This window comes from Dromiciops gliroides, chromosome 3 (genome assembly GCF_019393635.1).
Source record: "Dromiciops gliroides isolate mDroGli1 chromosome 3, mDroGli1.pri, whole genome shotgun sequence".
NCBI lineage: Eukaryota > Metazoa > Chordata > Mammalia > Microbiotheria > Microbiotheriidae > Dromiciops > Dromiciops gliroides.
In genome coordinates, this window is record NC_057863.1 from 606,702,434 (window position 1) to 606,724,362 (window position 21,929).

A 21,929-nucleotide genomic window follows, 5' to 3' on the forward strand; every position below is an offset into this window, starting at 1 on the left:
ATTCAAGAGGACCTGAATTCAAATCTGGCCTCAGACACTTAACACTTACTAGCTGTGTGATCCTGGGCAAGTCACTTAACCCTCATTGCTTCACTAAAAAAAAAAAAAAAAAAGAGGCCACTTCCTGGCACTTCTTTGGAGTGGGGAGGAGAGGGCACTTCTGAGAAGGGAAGACAGTTGGGTTTTTCCTCCTTCCTCCCTTTCTTCATACTTCCCTCTTTAGGAAAGTATCCAGGTGGAACAATGGATGGGCTACCAGGTTGGGGGAGAGAGGTGGCAGGAAGACTGGAGTTCAAATATGACCTTAGACACTCAGTAGCTGTGTGACCCTGGACAAGTCACCTAACTTCTGTCTGACTCAGTTGCCTCATCAGTAAAGTGGGGATAATTATGGCCCAGGGTTATTGTGAAGGTCAAGTGGGATCATATTTGTAAAGCATTTTGTAAACCTTAAAAAGCCAAATAAATGTTAGTTATCATTATTATTAGGGGCAGCTGGGGGCACAGTGGATTGAGGTCCAGGCCTGGAGTCAGGAAGACCTGACATCAAATCTCGCCTCAGACACTTAGTTGTGTGACCCTGGAAAAGTCACTTCCCCCTCTTTGCCTCAGTTTCCTCATCTGTAAAATGAGCTGGAGAAGGAAATGGCAAATCACTCTGGTATCTCTACCAGGAAATCCCCAAATGGGATGATGAAAAGTCAAAAATAACTGAGATGACTGAACAAGAAACTATTATTATTAATTTACCTTCCCATCTGTGTTGATGACCAGGAAACCCCTATCCCTCCACAATGGCCCCAGTAGAGTGGGGCCAACCACAGTAGGAGATAACAGTGGGTCACTCAGAGGCAGCCTGGGAACAGAACATTTTTCAGGGCCTATAAGTACTAAATCCCAGAGGGCCCTGACTCTCCACACAATTGTCATCAATGAAGTACTTTAAAGTTTGCAAAGCACCTTCCTTCCATTACCTCACTGTAGCCCAGCAAGGATCCAAGGAGGTCGGTACAACAAGCCTTTTCTCCATTTTACTGATGAGAAAATTGAGATTCAGAGAGGTTGTGATTTGCTCATGGTCCCACAGCTGATACCAAGAGTAGGCATTGAATCCTTTGGAGCTCCTTGTCTAATGCTGCTGGTCTATATAATGTGATCCCCTCAAAAAACGAAAAACAAAACAATCCCCCAAACCAAACCACTAGAGCCCCCTAGGCTTTGGAAAGTTCCTTGCCCACAGGGCCTGGCACAAACTTCAGCCTCCACACAGCAATGTGACTCCCCAGGCTAGTCAGTTGTTCTCCCAGACATCTGCCAAAATGAAGTCTGTAAACACTCCCAGAGCATTTCGTAAACATAGCACGGGGTCAGGCTTGTTGTGGGACACAGACACACGTCTCCTGCAGACCTGCAGGGAGGGAGTTCATGCTTTGGGATGGTGACCCATCAGCACCTGATGGCTCAGTGGGCCTCCTTGGATTGGCCTCACCAAGGGGAGGGCCCGGCCTGAAGGGGCGGCTGCCAACGGGTCCATCCCAATGGCTCCTCTTAGGATGTGGTTGAGTCCTTTTACTCTCAATTGGCTTCCTCTAGAGATCATTTTGGGCAGCTTAGGTCACTCTGGATAGAGCGTCAGGCCTGGAGTCAGGAAGACCCAAATTCAAGTCTGGCCTCAGACACTTACTAGCTGTGTGACCTTGGGCAAGTCCCTTGACTCTGGTTGCCTCAATTTCCTCATCTGTAAAATGAACTAGAGAAGGAAATGACGAACCACTCCAATATCTTTGCCAAGGAAACCTTAAATGGGGTCATGAAGATGGATGTGACTGAAAAAATGACTGAAATCCCAGATACGTTATTTAGGTATTGAGGCTCTTGGCATGATGGTAGAGAAAGGCTGCACAAGAAACTATAGTCTGGCATAGGGGAAAGAGCCTAGCCCTGGAGAGAGTTCAAGTCCAGGCTATATCACACTCTAGCCTTGTGATCTTAGCCAAGTCACTTATTTCTTCCTTTAAAAAAAAAAAGTTTAATTAATTAATTTTTGTGGGGCAATGAGAGTTAAGTGGCTTGTCCAGGGTCACGTAGTGTCAAATGTCTGAGGCCAGATTTGAACTCAGGTCCTCCTGAAGTTACTTCTTTCTAAGCCTCAGTTTCCTTATCTATAAAGTGACAGGTTGAGGATGAATAATGTCCAAGAGCCCTTCTAGTACGATATTCCATTGATTTAGGAGAGCATTGGACTACTACTACCATTGTTACTATTACTACAATCATCACCACCACCACTACTACTGCTGCTGCTGCTTTTGCTACAACTACTAGCTAGCTAACATTTCATTTGAGCCTCAAAACAACCCTGGGTGGTAGGTATTATTATTGCCCCCGTTTTACAAATGAAGAAACTGAGGCAGATACAGTTTAAGTGACTTACCCAGAGTCAGGCAGCTAATATGTGTCTCAGGCTGGATTTGAATTCATTTTCCCAACTCCCTGTCCAGCCCTCTATCCACCACTTTCTCCTAGCTGCTGGTAGATAACTAATATTTAGAGAGCTAAGGTTTACAAAGTGCTTTACATATATATTCTCATTTGATCACCTTAACAACGTCCCATGAGATAGATATTATTACTAGCCCCATTTTACAGATGAACAAATAGACTGAGTGCCTTGCCTAGAGTGTCAGAGCAGGATTAGAACTCAGATCTTGAAGGACCTTCCCTACTCTGTGATGCTGTGACTCTGTAAAAGACTGGTCCTTCCACCTCTGCTTATTCCCACCTGTTCCCTCCGGCTGGCCAGGTGCTCTATGCCTGAGTAGGCCCCGAGGGATTGCCAAGCAAACCTTTTCCTGGGTTACATTCACCAGCTCTGAACTGTCCTTGACTTTCATCCAGGCTACCTGAGCCAGAGCTCTTGGCTCCTAGGTCCCTTTTTGGAGGGGAGGAGGGATTCCTCACTGAGTGCCCCCAGCTGCTACTTCCTCCCCCAGCTCTGGGGAGAAGCATGAGTCATCCTGTCCCAAGTGAATCAGGAGGCACCCCAGAGGACAGTTCGTTCCTGGAGCTGGGTCACTGGGGGGGTTTCCAAAGCTCCCGAATCCATCCAAACACCTGACGCCCTGGACTTAGGGAGGGACCACCCTCCCCATGTGCCACATCCTCTTCCTCCATTACCTTCACCACCGCCACCACCAGGCCCCGCCAGAGCCCCACCTCCTTGCACCATCCCTCCCCCAAGTCCCTAGGCTTCTGGTGGTACAGCTGCTAGAGGATTTTATTTATAGCCTGGGCAAGATGAGGCAGAGCCTAGGCCCCTTTATTTCCAAAGTGATTGCAGCAGCCCCACCCCAGGAAAACTGTGATGAAGTGGGGTGGGGCGTGAAATGGGATGAGGAAATTTAAGCTCATCCCTCCCGGACTAGGTCAAGGCTAGACCAAATAGTCCAGGGACCCAGCAGCTGATCAAGGTCGGGGATACGTTAATCAGATGCCGATAGTTGGATGAAACAAGAATCTCTCTCCAGTTTGCTTAAATCTCACCAGACAGGGAGGTAGGAGGCCTGAAAGGGAAGAGTTCTGTTATGGGCCTGGGTACCCCAGAAGTTTTGGGGGGTAAATCAAAAGAACCTTCTCCTTGAGAAACTAAACCAAAGGACAGACACACCTAAAGAGATAAGCGGCATCAGATCTGAACTGAGCTAGCTCTGGGACCACCACCCTTCATTCCAGTCTCCCTCAACCCTCAGGGAGATAATATTAGGTGTGGCTGCTGCCTTTGTGGTGTGAGGGGGAGAGATGGCTGGAGAGATCCGGAGCCACCCCTCACCCAACTTCCCCCAGCCACAACCAGTGGGGGATAGTCCTCCCCCAATAAGGGAACTTTCCACAGTCAGGCAATCACCTCATTGGACCACCATCGGTGGTCCTCTATAAAAGTATCTGCTTGTCTTCTGCTCGGGGAGGTAGGTACCTCAGAAAGCCATGTCTCTGTGCCGTGCCTTCTCCCCATGAGAAGTCCAAGGATTTCTCTCTTGGTTTCCTTTCCCTAGACCCTAAATAAACTATTAGTTTATTCTAATTGGATTTGTGTGCAAGAGGGTGTAATTCTTTTTTTTTGAGGGGCAATGAGGGTTAAATGACTTGCCCAGGGTCACACAGCTAGTAAATGTCAAGTGTCTGGAGTTGGATTTGAACTCAGGTCCTCCTGAATCCAGGGCCGGTGCTTTATCCACTGTACCACCTAGCTTGCCCCGGAGGGTGTAATTCTTTAAAGAGAAATTCCTAATGTCATGGGGTGCAGAGCACCCCAGAAATTCTCTGGGGCACATCAAGGAAACTTCTCCTTGAGAAACTAAACCAGAGGACAGATAACACCTAGAGGAACCAAATCGGACTGAGCTAGCTTGGGATTCCTACCCTACATACTGGTCTCCCTTACCCTGGGGAGATAAATTTGGGTGTGACTGCGGCCTTGGCGTTCTGAAGAGGGATCCGTAGCCACCCTTCACCCAATTCCTTTAGTCACTACCAGTGGGGGATGGTCCTCCACTGCTCACCCAATTCCCCCAGCTACCACCAGTGGGGGATGGTCCTCTCTCACTAAAGGAACTTTTCACGGGCAGATGGGCCACCCCCATCAGTCCCCTATAAAAGTACCTTCCAGTCTCCTGTTCGAGGAGATTTGGTACCTCTGAGCCATGTGCTTTATGCCAAATCTCCCCATGAAAAGTCCAAGGATTTCTTTCATGGTTTTCCTCCCCCCACCCTTCCCTTCCCTTGCTCCTAAATAAACTATCACCTTATTCTAACTACGTTTTGTGCGCAAGAGGGTGTAATTCTTTAAAGAGGAATTCCTAAGAACCCCAACCCCTACCCAACCCCAACCCCATTTCCCCCATATCACTAAGAACCCCTATCTCAAACTTCCACTATTTCCCCCATAACAAGTTCTGTTGCTAATTTATAGGACTACTCTTAGCACCCTAGCTAGGATTTAGAACTGGATGGAACCTCAGAGAGATGAGTCCATCTCCCCTCCCCAGCCCCATTAACAGATAAGGAAATGGAAGCCCAGGAAGTAAAGGGTTGTGCCTTGGAGCCAGATTTTGTTTGTTTTTCTTGCAGGGCAATGAGGGTTAAGTGACTTGCCCAGGGTCACACAGCTAGTAAGTGTCAAGTGTCTAAGGCCGAATTTGAACTGGGTCCTCCTGACTCCAGGGCCGGTGCTTTATCCACTGCGCCACCTAGCTGCCCCAGGGAGGTGGAATTTGAATCCAGTTCTTCTGACTGCTACCCCTCTCGCTTCCCTGGACTCGGTTTCCTCATATATTAAGATGAGAGCCTTGCTTGAGATGATCTCTAAGGTCTTTCCCAGATCTAAGGGAGAAGCAGTCTGTAATAGAAGGAATAGGAAGGTCCTACAGCTTCCTCAGCCATATGGGCTTTACAAACTGTAGACAGGGAAGCCAAGTGGTCACCGCCACAGGGCGAATGGGACTTTGTCTCAAGGTGACCACCGTCCCCACAATCTGCTTCATGGTCCTGCAGGGCCATGGGCCGGGTGTAAATGTTTTCAGCCAGCATCCCCAAGGAGACCCTCCTCCAGGGCTCACTTCCCAGAGAGGCTGAGGCCCCAGTGGGACTGTCCTCAGTGCTTCTGTAGATCATACCCACTCCCCATAAAACACACACACCCCTGCATTTGCCTCGGGCAGTTTCGGCTAGTTACAACTTGGCATACAAGTTATACGGAGTGATTTTCTGAAGGGTGATTCTAATTCTCCCCAGCCCCAACAGACAACATCTGCCCCCCTTTCCTCTCCCAGCTCAGGTTTACCTGGTCCCACTCCTGGTGGGGGAGGGGGGTAAAACACAACCTTCCCTGGCTCTCCGGGTCTCTAGCTGCCCAAGGGAGCCCAGGACAAGGAAAGAAGCCCAGGCACAGGTGATCTGGTGCTGCCCTCTAGTGGGGCCAGGAAGGATTGTAGAGAAGGTATTCCATCGAGTAGCTCAAAACCTGGGGAGTGGGGAGGTGGTGGGGAGGGTTCTGTAGTATAAATGGAATTGGGTACTCTGATCCAGATATCAGCCTCTGGGAGCCAGCTATCAGACTCCTCTTTCTCCAAGATTAGTGCAGGAGACCTTGGGAATCACCTACCAATCACCTCAAACAAGGGTGAGATGTCTGGAGCCATGAGCTCAGCTGAGATGGGCTAAGCAATAAGGAGGTACCCTGGAGGTCCCAGGGTTTTAGATCATTGAATATTAGGGCTGGAAGGGAGACCTTATAGGTAATAGGATCATATGGTCAGAGCTGGGAGGGACCTCAGAGGCCATCCTGTACAACCCTCTTATTTTACAGACCAGGAAACTGAGACCCAAAGAGGTTGAGTGACTTGCTCAGGTCACACATGTAGCAAGTAGAAGAGGATACAAACCCAGATTCTTTTTTTTTTTTCAAGGGCAATGAGGGTTAAGTGACTTGTCCAAGGCCACACAGCTAGCAAGTATCAAGTGTCTGATGCCAGATTTGAACTCAGAATCTCCTAAATCCAGGGCTGGTGCTCCATCCATTGCGCCACCTAGCTGCCCCACAAACCCAGATTCTTAAACTACAATGACCCATCCACACTATGTTCCCTACTGGTCCTCCACATAGAAAATGCCCAGTTCACCCCACTTGGTCTGAATCTTTTTTCACCACACTGGGTTTTGGGGAAGTTTGGGAAGCTCAGCCGGGGATGATGTCCCAGGTCCTAAAGTCTCTCCAAGTGCCGATACTTCTTGCGTAGGACAGACACCTGGTCCTTGAAGAGTACAGGGTCCAGGCGGAGCTGTGAATGCACCAGAGGCATGCGGCCAAACCATGAGGCAAACCTGTTGATGCAGTCCTTTGCGGGCTGTTCTGCTCTGGAGCCCTGCAATGAGGAGGGAAAGAGCAGGGTTAAGACACACTGTGGACTTTTCGTCTCCATATTCTCCCCCCAACCAACCCTTCAATAGAAAGGATTTCTATTGAACATCAAAGAGAACTTCTGAGCATAGAAAAAAGGTAGAACAGAGGATGGAAGTGGAAGTGTCTTCTTGGGAAGGGGGAGTCTTTAAACATTAAGAGAAGACCAAAGAGTGGACAGTCCAACTGCATTCTCTTAATTCAGCCCAATGACATGTGGAGCCAGAAGACCTAGGGTCAAATGGTTTGTGTGACCTTGGGCAAGTCAGTTTCCTTATCTGTATAATGTGGGGCTTTCACTATATGGCCTATAAGGTCTGAATCCATGATTTTAAGATCTTGCCTCTGGGCAGCTAGGTGGCACAGTAGATAGAGCACCAGCCCTGGATTCAGGAGGACCTGAGTTCAAATCCGGCCTCAGACACTTGACACTTACTAGCTGTGTGACCCTGGGCAAGTCACTTAACCCCAATTGCCTCACACACAAAAAAAAAGTCAATAAGATCTTGCCTCTGACTCAGATGGTTCACTAAAACTCAAGGGTCTTATCTAACCATATCTCCCCACATCTTGTACTTGTGAAATTGATTTTTTTTTGAGCCTCATATAAGCCTTTACATTTACTGCTATTGTATTTCACCTAATTCGATTCAAGCCAATACTGTAGCCTGTCTGGTGTCATCTAGTGCATTAGCTATCCATCCCAGCTTTGTGCCACCTGCAAATTTAATAAGCACGCCAGATCTGCTGTTATCAAAGGCACTGATTAAACTGTTGTCAAAACAGAAGGCCAACTCCCACATATTCCCATGCCTGGAAGCAGGGGAATGGATGAGATCATCTTCCCAAAGCCAGAGAATTCCAATGAAGAAAACCTCCCACCTGCCCCTCTTGCACAGCCTGTGTTAGTGAATGGGTGTCTCTCTTGCTCTTCCAAAGTGAAGGCCATGATTGCTCTGTTACTTGGGTCTCCTGACTTTTAAGCTCTAATTCCCTTTTAGATTTCTCCAGCTCTCCCCTCCCCCCTCCAGTTTTCTCTCCCACCACCAGGGTCCTCAACAGTATCCTCCTCCCTGTTCCCCACCTGTGGAGACAGTACCTCCTGGAGCTGCTTTCGCTGTGGTACTTTGATGGGGGGAAGCTTGGTGACTTCAGCCACAAGGAAATTCATCAAGATATCTTCACAGGCCGAGATTTCATCCACAAGGTCCCTCAGTGGGGCAGGGAGGGAGTGGGTGAAGAGGTCATGGTAATACCTGGGCAAGAGGAGAGACCAAAGTCATAGAGTCTCAGAACACTGAGGACTATTGGAACATAGAATGTCAGAGCTGAAATGAACCATAAAACATGGAATGTCAGAGATGGGAGAGACTTAGAACACAGAATGTTAGAGCTGGGAGGGCCCTTAGAGCATGGAATGTCAGAGCTGGGAGGGCCTTAGAACATGGAATGTCAGAGCTGGGAGGGCCCTTAGAGCATGGAATGTCAGAGCTGGGAGGGCCCTTAGAACATGGAATGTCAGAGCTGGGAGGGCCTTAGAACATGGAATGTCAGAGCTGGGAGGGGCCTTAGAATACAGAATGTTAGAGCTGGGAGGGCCCTTAGAACATGGTATGTCACAGGTGGGAGGGCTTTAGAACACAGGATGTCAGAACTGGGAGGGGCCTTAGAATCCAGAATGTCAGAACTGGGAGGGCCCTTAGAGCATAGAATGGCAGAGCTGGGAGGGCCTTAGAACACAGGATGCCAGAGCTGGGAGGGCCCTTAGAACCCAGAATGTCAAAGCTGGGAGGGCCCTTAGAACATGGAATGGCAGAGCTGGGAGGGGCCTTAGAGATCATCAATCCAATCTCCTAATTTTCCAAAGAGAGCTGTGACCCTGAAGAGGGAAAGTAGATTGGGAAGCCCCAGGCCATTGGCTCAATTCCCTGACCATCTGGTCTTTCCCACCGCTTCCCCATTAGTCTCCAGGGGATGTGGCCTCTGAGCTCTGCAGTCAGGAAGGGCAATCTGTCCAAGAGCGAAGCTGTGCTTTGGCCAGGGCAGCTCTCTGAAGCATTCTAGCCAGGACGCCTCATTAGGTAAACTGATGGGATGTGAATCTTAGGGTGTGCCTCACTTTATGCAAAGCTGGTATGGAAAACACCAGATTTATACAAAAGGTGAACTGGGGGCAACTCTTGGCTCTATGATTCACCACCCAACTCCCTTCATGCATTTAAAGCAGGATTCAATGTGCTCAAAGAGCTTTCTGAACACTCCCTACCGCATAAAATAAACATGGCCTATGGGTAAGGGCTGGAGCTGCTTGAAATGTTTCTGTGAGTGAAAACACAGCCCCATGGAGCTCTCCTGGACCCAGCTTCCGCCACCCCAGAGCCGCCCCTCCAGGTCAGGCACTTAGCCTTCGGCTGGGGCCACACTGGCCATAGTCTTGGCACGGTCCTGCTCCTCCTGACCATCGAACCCCATTCCCTGGTGAAAACCCCAATGGTCCAAAAAGCAAAACCTTCCTCCTAGCTGAGTGTCTCCATAGCAACGGAGGCAGCAGACAGTGTACTCCCTCCCCCCTCCCGCCCCCAGCCTCCGAGGCTTCTGAAAAACAGATGAAAAGAAGGAGAGCAGGAGGAGACCTTCCAGGTCATCTAGTCCAACCCTATCATTTTACAGATGAGGAAACTGAGGCCCAGGATGGTGAATGGATTTGTTCAGGGTCACAATTTAGTATCAGTGACAGGATCTGAATCCAAGTACTCCTGCTCCAGAGCCAAAGCCAACACTCTATATTTTATCATAAGAAGAAAGGATCTGTGTGTGTATGTGTGTGTGTGTGTGTGTGTGTGTCTCTCTCTCTTTTCTCTCCCTGTTTCTCTCCTCTGTCTCTGTCTCTCCCTCCCTCCCACCCTCTCTGTACTTCCCCCCTTTCTCCCCCACTGTGTCTCCCTTTCCCTCTCTCCCCCTACCAGGGGTCACCTCCATTAGTCTTGCCACTTAGGTCAGAAGATCTGGGTTCAAAAACCAGCTATGCCACTTCAGACCTCTAGGACCTTGAAAAAGTCCTTTTACCTCACTTGCCTTAATTGGACTACGTGACCCTTAAGTCCCCTTTCCAGCCCTGCCATTCTGCTTTCTAGCATCTGATACTCTTTCTAGCTCCAAATGCTACCTGAGCCTGAGATTCCTTAGATTGTAACAGGTCCCTCCCACCGCTCCCAAAAAAACAAAAACAGATAGTAACACGTCCCACTTGAATGCCCTGGTGTATTCTGGGGGAGGCTCCACAGACCTTTTGTCTCCTGGGGAAGTACCTGTGGTAGAAGGCAGCAGCTGTGAGGACCACTGAGAACTCATTGGGCCTCTGGTCTGTGTAGCCCCAGGAGCCCTTGGCTTCATCCCAAAAGTGGCTCCGGGTTTGGAAACCCACAATGCGTTCTGGGAAGCTCTGCCACACCACAAAGGCAAAGTCTACCTGTGGGAGGAATTGCAGTGAGACTCTTAGAAGGACTTGCCTAGTGGGAGCTCCCTTTGATACAGATGCAGATGAAATGTGTCCATTTCAGGTTAGATTCCTGAAAGAACTTTTAGAACCATTAATACCAAGTCAACAAATATTTATTAAAGTACCTATTATGTGCCAAGCACCATGCTGAGCTCTGGTGATACAAAGAAAGGCAAAAAACCAGCCCCTTCTCTCAAGGAGCTCACAGGTTAATGGGGGACATGAAACAAAAGCAACCATGTGCTATCTAGAACCAGAATGTTTTACTGAGAGAGGGTCCAGATTCTCCTTTTCTAGAGATTTTTAAATGAGGGAGCTGGTTATTTATGAGGAAGTGTTGGAAGCAGGGGAAGGGATTACATGATTTCTTCAGGTCCTTTAGAACCAGAGGCTATTTGTGAGGCCTAGAAGGGACCTTAAAATATAGAACTGCAGAGCAGAAGGGTCCTTAGAACAGACTGTCAGAGCTGGGAGAGCCCTTAGAACACAGAATGTCAGAGCTGGAAGACTCCTTAGAACACAGGGTGTCAGAGCTGGGAGGGCCCTTAGAACACAGGGTGTCAGAACTGGGAGGGCCCTTAGAACACAGAACATCAGAGTAGTAAGGTCCCTTAGAACACTGAATGTCAGAGCTGGGAGGGCCCTTAGAACACAGAATATCAGAGTAGTGAGGTCCCTTAGAACACAGAATGTCAGAGCCAGGAGGGCCCTTAGAACACAGGATGTCAGAACTGGAGGGCCCTTAGAACATGAAATGTCAGAGCCCGCAGAACACAGGATGTCAGAGCTGGAAGGGCCCTTAGAACATGAAATGTCAGAACCCTGGACTTTGAAGGGACTTTGGAGCTCATTATCTAGTAGTCCTTCCCTCCCCACCATCCAATCCCTCTTATACAAATGAGAAGCTGGAGACCAGAGAAGAAAAGGGGCTTGCTTATAGTCACTCAGTGACTCAGTGGCTGAGGTGGGACTAGACCCGAAGCTCCAGATGCCCAGTCTAATGTTCTTCCTTCTCTAGTTCCACTGCCCCCCTCCCCCCATTCTCCCAGGCCCCCGGTGGCACTGAGCATGATGGGGATGCTAAGCGTGACCTGCAGTCCCCTAGTCTCCCCCAGAGCTCACCTCACTGGTTGAAAGGCTGCTGCGGGCATCCAGGCTGAGGACGGCATCGGTGCTAATGGTGCTGTAAGGGAAGAAGCGGTCGCTCTTCTGTAGCAGGAAGAAAATAGGAGTCACTCCCCTGTGAGGAGAGGCAGGGGTGGGAGGCCCCTCCCTCTCTGTCCCAAGCCCACCCTGATCACCTTTCTTCCCTCTGCCCTGATTCCTGCCTGCTGGAACTCCCTTGGACTATTTCTGAAAGGTACTTTATAGGATCAGAGATCAGAAGATTACGGATTTAGAACTGGAAGGGACCTCAGGGGCCATCAGCTCCAATCCCCTCATTTTACAGATAGGGAAACTGAGGCCCAGGGAAGTTAAATGATTTGCCCGAGATAAGGTAGGAAGTAAGCATCAGAGGCAGGATTTGAACTCATATCTTCTTCTTCTTCTTTTTTTTTTTTCGTGAGGCAATTGGGGTTAAGTGACTTGCCCAGGGTCACACAGCTAGTAAGTGTTAAGTGTCTAAGGCTGGATTTGAACTCAAGTACTCCTGACTCCAGGGCTGGTGCTCTATTCACTGCGCCACCTAGCTGCCCCCTTGAACTCATATCTTCTAACTCTGAATCCAATGTTCTTTCCACAGTACCATCATGCCTTGTAGAACTAGGCCAATTCCTTCCTATTATACACAGATGAGAATTTTGAGACCCAGAGGTAAAAGGATTTGCCTGAGGTCACACAGCTAATATCAGAGCTGGGCCTGGAACCCAGGTGTCCCCACTCCCAGTCCAATGCTCTCCCCACTCGGCCATGCTGTCCACCGCTTCCAGGATAGGCCTCTTTCCCATCTGTCTTCCCAGAATTCATACAACCTATTACACCCCAAGACCTTGCACTTCATTTGAAATGAGTTTTTGTTTTTGTTTTTTGCGGGGCAATGAGGGTTAAGTGACTTGCCTAGGGTCACACAGCTAGTGTCAAGTGTCTGAGGCTGGACTTGAACTCTTGAATCCAGGGCCTGTGCTTTATCCACCGCCACCTAGCTGCCGCGACCTCGCACTTCATTAATCTCACCATCCAATTTCTGCAGGTCCAAGGGTGGGCTCAATTCAGGTACCAGAGAACACTTGGTGTGTTTTGTCTTAATTGATCAACATTCCACGGACAGATTAATCTGGTGGTTGCTCTCCCTGCCTCACACCTCTCCCCACTTCAGTCCATCCTTCACTCAGCTATCAAAGGGATCTTTCTAAAGGTCTCACCCTGCCAGCCCTCCTACTCAGTATACTTGAGTGTATACTTAAAGTAAACATTACTTCCAGGCTCAATACAAAGGCCTTTGTCTGGCTTTTAAAGCCCCGTCCAGCCAGGCTCTTTTCTGCCCAACAAGTCTTCTGGCGTACTTCCTCCCCAACATGGAACCCGTGATCCAGTAACTGGGCTCTTGGCGGCTCCGGCTTCTCCATCTCCTGGCTCTGGGCCTTTTCATTTCACCATCTGCCATACCTGGAATACTTTCCGTCCCCATCTTGACCTCCTGGGTTCCTTATGTGGCTTCCTTCAAGTTTCAATTCAAATGCCGCCTTCTACAGGAAGTCTTTCCTAGTGCCCCTCAACACTTCCCTCTGGATTGCCCCCCGATTATGCCACGTATGTGATGTGTGTACACAATTGTTTGCATGTTGTCCTTTCCCTTAGACTGTGAGCTCCAATAGGGCAGGGAAAGTGTCTTCTTTCTTTCTTTTTTTTTTTTAATTTTTTTGAGTGTGGGGGGGCGATGAGGGTTAAGTGACTTTCCCAAGGTTACACAGCTAGTAAGTGACAAGTATCTGAGGCTGGATTTGAACTCAGGTCCTCCTGAATCCAAGGCCAGTGCTTTATCTACTGCATCACCTAACCGCCCCATCTTATTTCTTCATCTCCCTTAGGGCCAAGTTACACAGCCAGGCCTACTACTCCCCTGGTGCTTAAAAGATGCTGGATGAATGAATATGCTTAGTAGGCAGCTGGGTAGGTAGCAGCATAGTGCATAGAGCACTGGGGCTTGGAATTGGGAAGATTCATCTTCATGAGTTCAAATCCAGCCGCAGACACTTACTAGCTGTGTGTTCCTGGGCAAGTCACTAAACCTCTGTTTGTCTCAGTTTCAAGTATAAAATGAGGGATAGGAGGCAGCTAGGTGGCGCAGTGGATAAAGCACTGGCCTTGGATTCAGGAGGACCTGAGTTCAAATCCAGCCTCAGACACTTGACACCACTTGTGTGACCCTGGGCAAGTCACTTAACCTTCATTGGCCCAGAAATAAAATAAAATAAAATGAGGGATAAAACAGCACCTACCTCAAAGGGTTGTTGTGAGGATCAAAGATGATACTTATAAAGCTTTTAGCATAGTTAGTACCTGGCACACAGTAGGTGCTTAATAATTGTTTTTCCCCTTTCCTGGGTACTTAATAAGTCTTGAATCAATAAATGGACAAACTGGTTGAGGGCAGGAATTAGAAGGAGGGTCCCCCTTCTACCTTCTTTGTCTTCCAGTCTCCCTTTACCTTCTTCCTCCCTTCAATGACTGTCAGGGGCACTGTAGTCTGGGGCCACTTCCCCTGAGCTGGAGGAGGACTGTCATTACTCCAGAGGACCAGAATCTATGAGAGAAAGGAGGGATGGTGAGAGGGAGAAAAGGAACTGGGGCTGGGGGGGTGGACTTCAGAGCCTCTCTTAGGCTCTTAGGCAGATGGGAAGGAACTGTTATCAGTATCGTCATCGTCGTCATCACTGTCACCTTTATCACCATCAATGAATGAGTGAGCTTTCTGTCTATTGACTCATAAGAGCAGCTCTTTGCCCAATGGCCAAGTCTACAACCAACTAGAAATGGACTTGAAATTTGATGACATGACATCTGGAAGTAACTGATGCTAATAAACAACTACTCTCATTTCCACCAGTTACCCTTTCTCTATCTTTAACCTCTCTTCCTCCAGTTGCCATTAAAAATTAGATTTTCGCATCATTGCTTTCTTCTAAAGTTACACAAACACAGATGTCAGAGCTGGGAGAGAAGGGGATAATGTCCCAAGAGAACGACCCTGTTGTATTTTGTAAGATTTAGTCCTAACCTATTTCAGGAGGGACACTTGACAAACTAGAACATGTGGGTAAGAAGAGGCAGGTATCAGTTTTGTTTTGTTTTGTTTTGGTTTTTTTTAGTGAGGCAATTGGGGTTAAGTGACTTGCCCAGGGTCACACAGCTAGTAAGTGTTAAGTGTGTAAGGCCGGATTTGAACTCAGGTACTCCTGAATCCAGGGCCGGTGCTCTACCCACTGCACCATCTAGCTGCCCCTAAGTGTCAGTTTTATTGAAAAAGAAACATTTAGGGCTGCTTCAAGGTAGGCTGGGATGCTCCAAGGAGGAAGTGAGTTCCCTGTCACTGTTGGTCTTTGAGTAGCAGTAAAACCAGTTGTTGGGGATGACAAAGAAGGAATTCTTGCTTTGGTACAAGGGAACATGAGATGCCCTCCGAGTCCATCCCAACTCTGACATTCTGTGAGCTGTGCTGTTTCACTCAAAGGCAGGGGCTGAATGGAGCCTTCAAGTCTCCCCTTCCTCCCCCACCCAGGAGTGAGAACCTCCTTGAGGGTGATCTCTCAGCTCTCACTGGGGTTCTTTAATCACACCCTCCACTGCCTCCTTCCAGCCTCCCTCTCCCCTCCATGAGCCCGGCTGGAGAAGAGGCAGACCTGGGCACAATGCTGGGAGCCTGCCACCTCCTGGATCAGCTTCAGGGGGGGCTGGTCCAGGGACCCCACCCAGATCAGGGCACTGAATCTGCCAGAGGGACTGGAGCCTGTGGAGTGGAATGGAGATGGAGACATGCTGTTAGGGAGCTTTGGTTCAGGGGAGGTGATGTTAGTGCTGGTGGAGAACGAATGGGTCCCAGAGGGACAGAGGCATCTCCATGGAGATGAGCTAAGGAGTCGATCTCTATGATGCTCTCAGAGGGATGCTAGGAGGTAGCTCCCAAAAGGGAACATTGGGAAGTTTCCTGCCTAGAGATTAGTCGGTGGATTCGTTTTGGTGGGGTCCTCAGTACCAAGGTGGAGAGGGGGAAGGGCATAGAGGATTTAGAACTATGAAAAAGTCAAACCCAATCCCATAATATGTTCCAAAAAATGCTGGACCTAACCTAAGGAGAGACCTAGGTCTGAATCCTGCTTCAGAAACTTACTGGACTTGCCTTCTCTGATCCTCAACTTCTTTATTGGTGAAATGAGGATAATGCCTGCTTTAATTATCTAACGGGGTCATGAGGAGCAAATGATACAGTGTGTAAGCATTCTGAAAGCCTTAAAGTTTTATAAATGTCAGCTGCTAATAATAATAATTAATAATAATAATAATTTCTTATGGAATGACTTGCATAGGGTCACACAGATTAGAAGTTATCAGGAAGAAAATGGTTTCTGTGGGACCTAGCTGGCAGGGGTGGTGGGAGTGGGAATGTATGTGTGTGTGCGTGTGTGCGCGTGTGCGCGTGTGCGCGCGCGCGCGTGTGTGTGTGTGTGTGTGTGTGTGTGTGTGTGTGTGTGTGTGTGAATGGTCTCTCTCTGGGATCCTGGGTCTCTATAGGGTTTCCTTTGTAACATGAAAATCATCATAAAAATCACCATGATACAGGGTCTGTCCTGGTGAGGAGAGAATTTTTAAAATATTGTCGGAGTACTACAGAGTAACAATAATGGTCCACATTTACATATCACTCTAAGGTTTTTGCAAAGCAGTTTCCATATATCATGTTATCTGAGCCTCATAATAACCCTGTGAGATGAGGGCAGTTGTTTTCCTCATTTAACAGATGAGAAAACTGAGATTCAGGGAAGGAAGTGATCTAGTCAGGGTTACAATGCAAGTAAGTGTCCGAGGCAGGATTCAAACTAAGGTCTTCCTGACTCCAAGTGTATTAATTGAATTAATTGAAATTAATTAATAGAAATGACCATTCTCTAGGGGCAGCTAGATGGCGCAGTGGTTAAAGCACCGGCCCTGGATTCAGGAGTACCTGAGTTCAAATCCGGCCTCAGACACTTGACACTTACTAGCTGTGTGACCCTGGGCAAGTCACTTAACCCCCATTGCCTAAAAAAAAAAAAAAAAAAAAGGAAATGAAATGACCATTCTCCTCCTCGTTTATTATTATTATTACTATTACTATTTTGTTTTGGTTTTTTGTTTGTTTTTTTGTTTTGTTTTGTTCAGGCAATTGGGGTTAAGTGACTTGCCCAGGGTCACACAGCTAGTAAGTGTCAAGTGTCTGAGGCTGGATTTGAACTCAGGTACTCCTGAATACAGGGCTGCTGCTTTATCCACTGCGCCATCTAGCTGCCCCTACTATTACTATTATTATTATTGCTACCTCTATGAGGGTAGTCCCTGAGGTGGGAAGGGAGTCATAGAATCAGAAATTTAGAACTAGAAGGGACTTCAGAGGCCTCTAGTCCAGGGCTTCTTAAACTTTTTCCACTCGTGACCCCTTTTTGCCCAAGAAATTTGTATGTGACCCCAAGTATATAGGCATATAAAATAGTTATACATAACCTTTTACTATTGCCAAATTCTTTGTGACCCCCCACATTCAGTTATATGACTCCATATAGGGATGAGACCCACAGTATAAGAAGCTAGGCTCTGGTCCAGCCCCGACATTTCACAGATGAGGAAACAGGCCCAGAAGAGTGGCTTGCCCAAGGTGTCTATATACAGAGTAATTGGTAGAGCTGGGATTTTAACCTAGGCACACTGACTCTTAAGCCTACATACTTTCCCCTTTCCCACCATGGTTTTGCTGTTTGTGAAGGCCTTTGGATCAGGGCAACTTGGGCATAATCATTGTGGGCCCTATGGAGGGGGGAGGATCTCTGTGGAGTCCTTATGGTTGGGGCTTGACCTCTGATTGGGGCAGAGAGGGCCCACAGGGGTCCAGTCCTGGGGTGGGGGCACATACCATGTTGCAGATGGTAAAAGGGGAAGTCTCTCAAATGTGTGGAGAAGGTGGGCAGGGCCAGGAGCCCCCCAGGAGGAGTATTCCACAGCAGCCAGGGCCTTGAGGCTGCTCTAAAGATCCGGTCTCTGATGATCTGCAGGGGAAATCAGTGGAATGCTCATTTCTTTAGGACCATTAAGCTTACAAAGCGCCCTTCTCTCTAGACCACCCTGTGAGGGGCAGGCAGGGGGAGGAATAGAGGCCTCCTTTTAAACATGAGGTCTCGGGGCTTCAGAAAAGTGAAGTCATTTCCCCAAGGTAATACAGCTAGCAATTGTCAGAGTCTGGCTGAGAAAGGGTTTTAAATTCTGGCTCTGCTGCTGCTGCTGCTGACTACCCATGGGGTTTTCGGTTTCATTTTTGTTTTTTAATGAGATCTGTGATTTTATCAGTAAAGGAATCAGCCAGTGAGGAAACTCCCCCCCTCCCCAGTGTAGATGAACCCAATGCAGACTGGGTAGCAGGCTAGATAGCCTCAGGAACCAAGAACTTGCCCAGGATCTGCCTGTGTCAGAGTCCTAGCGTGGGTTTTTTCCCTGAAGAGAGATATCAGAGAGGAGAAAAAAGAATTGACCAAGGAGAACAGGTCGTTTATATGTTATGGTGATGTTTAGATAATAACTTCTTACAATAACCTAAGGATGAACATTTTCAAAGAATCTGATTGGTGCCTCATAGCACCCTCTATAGCCTGAAAAGGGGGTGAGAGCTGCGCTGCCCCCAACCACTGCCAGGCTACAAGAGGGAGAGCTACAGGACAGGAACCCCCCACACACACCAGCCTGCCCCTGCCGGGGCCTGGCCTCACCTCCAGTGTGGTGTGGACAATCTTCTCCACTGAAGAAAAGTAGGCATCCCACAGGAACTGGGTCTGCTGGCGGAGAGCGAGGATCCGGGCAGGGGGCAGTCCTTGGAGAGCTGACTTGATCTGAGGGAGAACACAGAGAAACTCAAGAAAGGACAGGCTGGGATCTAGGTTGGGGTCTGGGCCCAGGTCCATCTCTGACACGTTGTCATCAATCACAGCTCTCTGGCTCAAAGGGCTCAGCAGGGGAGAGATTGAGGGGCAGTGATGCATCTCAGGGCTAGCTCTCCAGTGTCTTGACACTCTACATCCAACGCCAAGTGCTAGTCTGGTTTCTCTTCCCTTCTCAACCTGCTCCAGTCCATTCCCAGACCCTTGTGTCAGCCCCCATAACTTAGGAAAACTAAGTACGTTTTAACATTTGCTTCCTGTTTTGGGCCCTCCGTTTCCTTGTGTATAAAATTGAGTAACGATTTCTAAGGCCTTTTCCATCTCCAAAATATATATATAATATCATAAATAATAAGAATTCCTGGTTGTATAGAGGCTTAAGGTGTGCAAAGTTTTTTCCTTATAGTTGCCTCTTGAGATAGGGAACAGAAGTATTATTATTCTCATTTTACAAATGAGGAAACTGAAGGCCAGAGAGGCTAAGTGATTTTCCTAAGGTCATAACAGCTAGTATATGGCAGAGTCAGAATTAGAAAGTAAGGTTCTTGATTCCTAGTCCTGTACTGCTCCAGTTCTGATGTTCTATGTTCTAAGGACCCTTCCAGGTCTGACATTTGTTCTTCTAAGTTCTTTTTCAAATTTAACATTCCCTGTTCCAAGGACCCTCCCAGGTCTGACATTCTGTGTTCTAAGGGCCCTGTTATCTCTGACATCCTGTATTCTAAGGGCCCTCCCAGCTCTGATATCCTGTGTTCTAAGGTCCCTCCCAAGTCTGACATTTGTTCTTCTTTTCTTTCCTTCTTTCTTTTCTTTTTTTTTTTTTTGGGGGGGGGGCAATGGGGCAATGAGTGTTAAGTGACTTGCCCAGGATCACAAAGCTAGTGTCAAGTGTCTGAGGCCAGATCTGAACTCAGGTCCTCCTGAATCCAGGGCCGGTGCTTTATCCACTTTGACACCTAGCTGCCCCCTTCTAAATTCTTTTTCTTTTTTTTTTTTAATTTTTTTTTTTTTTTAGTGAGGCAAATGGGGTTAAGTGACTTGCCCAGGGTCACACAGCTAGTAAGTGTTAAGTGTGTGAGGCCGGATTTGAACTCAGGTACTCCTGACTCCAGGGCCAGTGCTCTATCCACTGCACCACCTAGCTGCCCCCTAAATTCTTTTTCAAATTTAACATTCCCTGTTCCAAGGACCCTCCCAACTCTGACATTCTGGTTCTAAGGCCCCTCCCAGCTCTGACATTCTTTGGCCTAAGGGGCTCTCCTAGCTCTGACATTCCCTGTTCTAAGGGCCCTCCCACCTCTGACTTTTTGTGGTCTGTGATCATACAGGGATACCCAGAATTAGTAGGAATGCTGCCTGCCAAAATGGTCCCATTTCCAATTCAGCCTAAAATAATCATGATCTATGATTTTCTCTTATCCATGCCAGTATATCCCTCCATTAGCTCAGATCCCTGAGAAGTAACTGAACCACATTAGGTTAGCCCTGGCACCTTGGTTCTCCAATGGCCTCATTTCAGAGATGAGGAAAGTGCCGCAGAGGGAAGGGAAATGACTTGTCCACTGTCAAACACAATCACAGGACCCAAGAGGTCACCAAGTCTAACCTTTAGCTCCCGGATAATCCCTCCTACAACACCCCTTACCAATGGCCCTTCAGCTTTTGCTTGGTGGGCAGAGGAGCTGGCGCTTCATGAAGGTGTCCATCCCTCTTCGGGGCAGCTCTGAGTTTGACAAAGTTGTTTCCTCATATCAAGCCTAAACTTGTGTCTTTGCAACCTGTGCTCCTTGCTCCAGGTTCTGCTCTCTGGGGCAGAGCAGACCCCGGCTAATCCATGTTAAGACCCTTCCCCAATATCTGATGTTCTTGGAACATAGTTATGGGGGAGGGTCATCAGCCTCTGAGTCGGGTTGCTTGGGTCTCCCATGTCTCTGGGGAAGCCAGGCTATCCCAGCCCTAATCTCCCCTTTACCTGAAGCAGGTGTCTCTCATCAATGATGATGGCGGCGGTGCCCCAGTCAATGACCTCAGAGAAGGGGAGCTCCCAGCCCCTGCTCAGTAACACAGGGATACATCCCGCCTGGAAAGGAAACCAGGAAGGGCAGATGTTAGCAAGGAAAGGTCTGGACTCTTAGACCACAGCCTCCTTATATCCCTGTTGATGGTGTCAGAGAGGAGAAAGGGGCAGGGTAGGCCATGAAGAGACTTCAGCTGCAGTGTCTTTAATCACAGGACAAGGATAAGAGGGAAGGGGCTTTAAAATTTGGGCCAAGATTCCTCCAGAGCATCCTGTAGCTCCATTGAACAGATTTAAAATGCCCCTGGACATGAGGGAGGCTGGTCAGTGCCTTCAGAAGCCCAGTCTTTTCCAGGGTTCAGGGTTTTTTCAGGTCTAGCCTCAGCCTACAGCCAGACACTCAAATATCAGTGAGAAGGTTCTTCAGAAAGCAACAAGCAAGGGGAGGAGCATAGAGCCTGACACCAGGAGACTCAGACTGTGGTCCTAACTCAGCTACTAACTGGCTATGACCTTGGCTAAGTTACCAAACTTCTCTGGGATCTGTTTCCTCATCTGTAAAATGCCTGTGCTGGCCTCTAAGACCTGTTATGGCTTTAAATCCTAGGATCACCAACAAGTCATGACCTAGGCTGTGCTTGGAGATCTTCAGTGACAGGGAACTCACTACCCCTCCAAAGGCAACCCTACTTGTTAGCAGTTTGGTTGGGTTTTTTTGTCCATTGGGATGAGAGCTGCCACCACCTGCATCTCCTCCCTAGCTCCTAGTTCTGCTCTCTGGGGTCCAGCAGTACAACTCCCATCCCTCCTCCCCTTTGCTAAGCCTTCTCTTTGGCTGAATGTTCCAGGCTCCCTCATCCAATCTTCATCAGACATGTTTGCCAGTCCTCTCCCCTGAAGGCTTTTCTGTTTAGCCCCAGAACCCAAGACTCCAGATGTGGGCTGGCCAGAGCAGAGGTCAGCAGGACTGTTGGCTCCCCGAGACTGGATGCTGCGTTGATTAGCCCAGTCCAAGAAGGCCATGGCTTTGGGGAGATACCAGGCCACACCGTTGGATGCTACTGAGCACGTGATGCATTAAGGGGTCAGCTCTGGAAGCTGCTGGGGGTGGGGGTGGAGGGAGCAAAAGACAGAGCCCGGAACAGGGGGAGGAAAGAGGCTAAGCTGGAGAAAGGGAACACCACGGTACCTTCAGGGCCTGGAGGAGGTGGAGGGAGACCAGACGGCAGTTCGGGGGAATGAAACAGAAGGTGGAATTGTGCAGGCGTTTCTGATCCTCAGACCTAAGGGACAGACACTGAGTGTTTCTAAGGTAGCCTTTCTCCTCAGCCCGTCCCCACC

At 48.5% G+C, this 21,929-nt stretch overlaps 1 protein-coding gene across 1 annotated transcript in view; it reads right to left on the minus strand.

Moving 5' to 3' along the window:
* Positions 1-4,925: 4,925 nt before the first annotated feature.
* The window catches only part of EXTL1 (exostosin like glycosyltransferase 1), a 28,015-nt gene continuing 11,011 nt past the window's right edge, over positions 4,926-21,929 (minus strand). The window contains exons 2-11 of the mRNA XM_043998065.1: positions 21,778-21,871; positions 20,544-20,651; positions 18,404-18,523; positions 17,557-17,689; positions 15,296-15,402; positions 14,104-14,199; positions 11,577-11,663; positions 10,264-10,424; positions 8,055-8,211; positions 4,926-6,920 (exon numbers count right to left, since the gene is read on the minus strand). Of these exons, the coding sequence (XP_043854000.1) occupies positions 6,759-6,920; positions 8,055-8,211; positions 10,264-10,424; positions 11,577-11,663; positions 14,104-14,199; positions 15,296-15,402; positions 17,557-17,689; positions 18,404-18,523; positions 20,544-20,651; positions 21,778-21,871 (1,225 nt within the window). The 3' untranslated portion in view covers positions 4,926-6,758. The remainder of the gene's footprint in view (positions 6,921-8,054; positions 8,212-10,263; positions 10,425-11,576; positions 11,664-14,103; positions 14,200-15,295; positions 15,403-17,556; positions 17,690-18,403; positions 18,524-20,543; positions 20,652-21,777; positions 21,872-21,929) is intronic.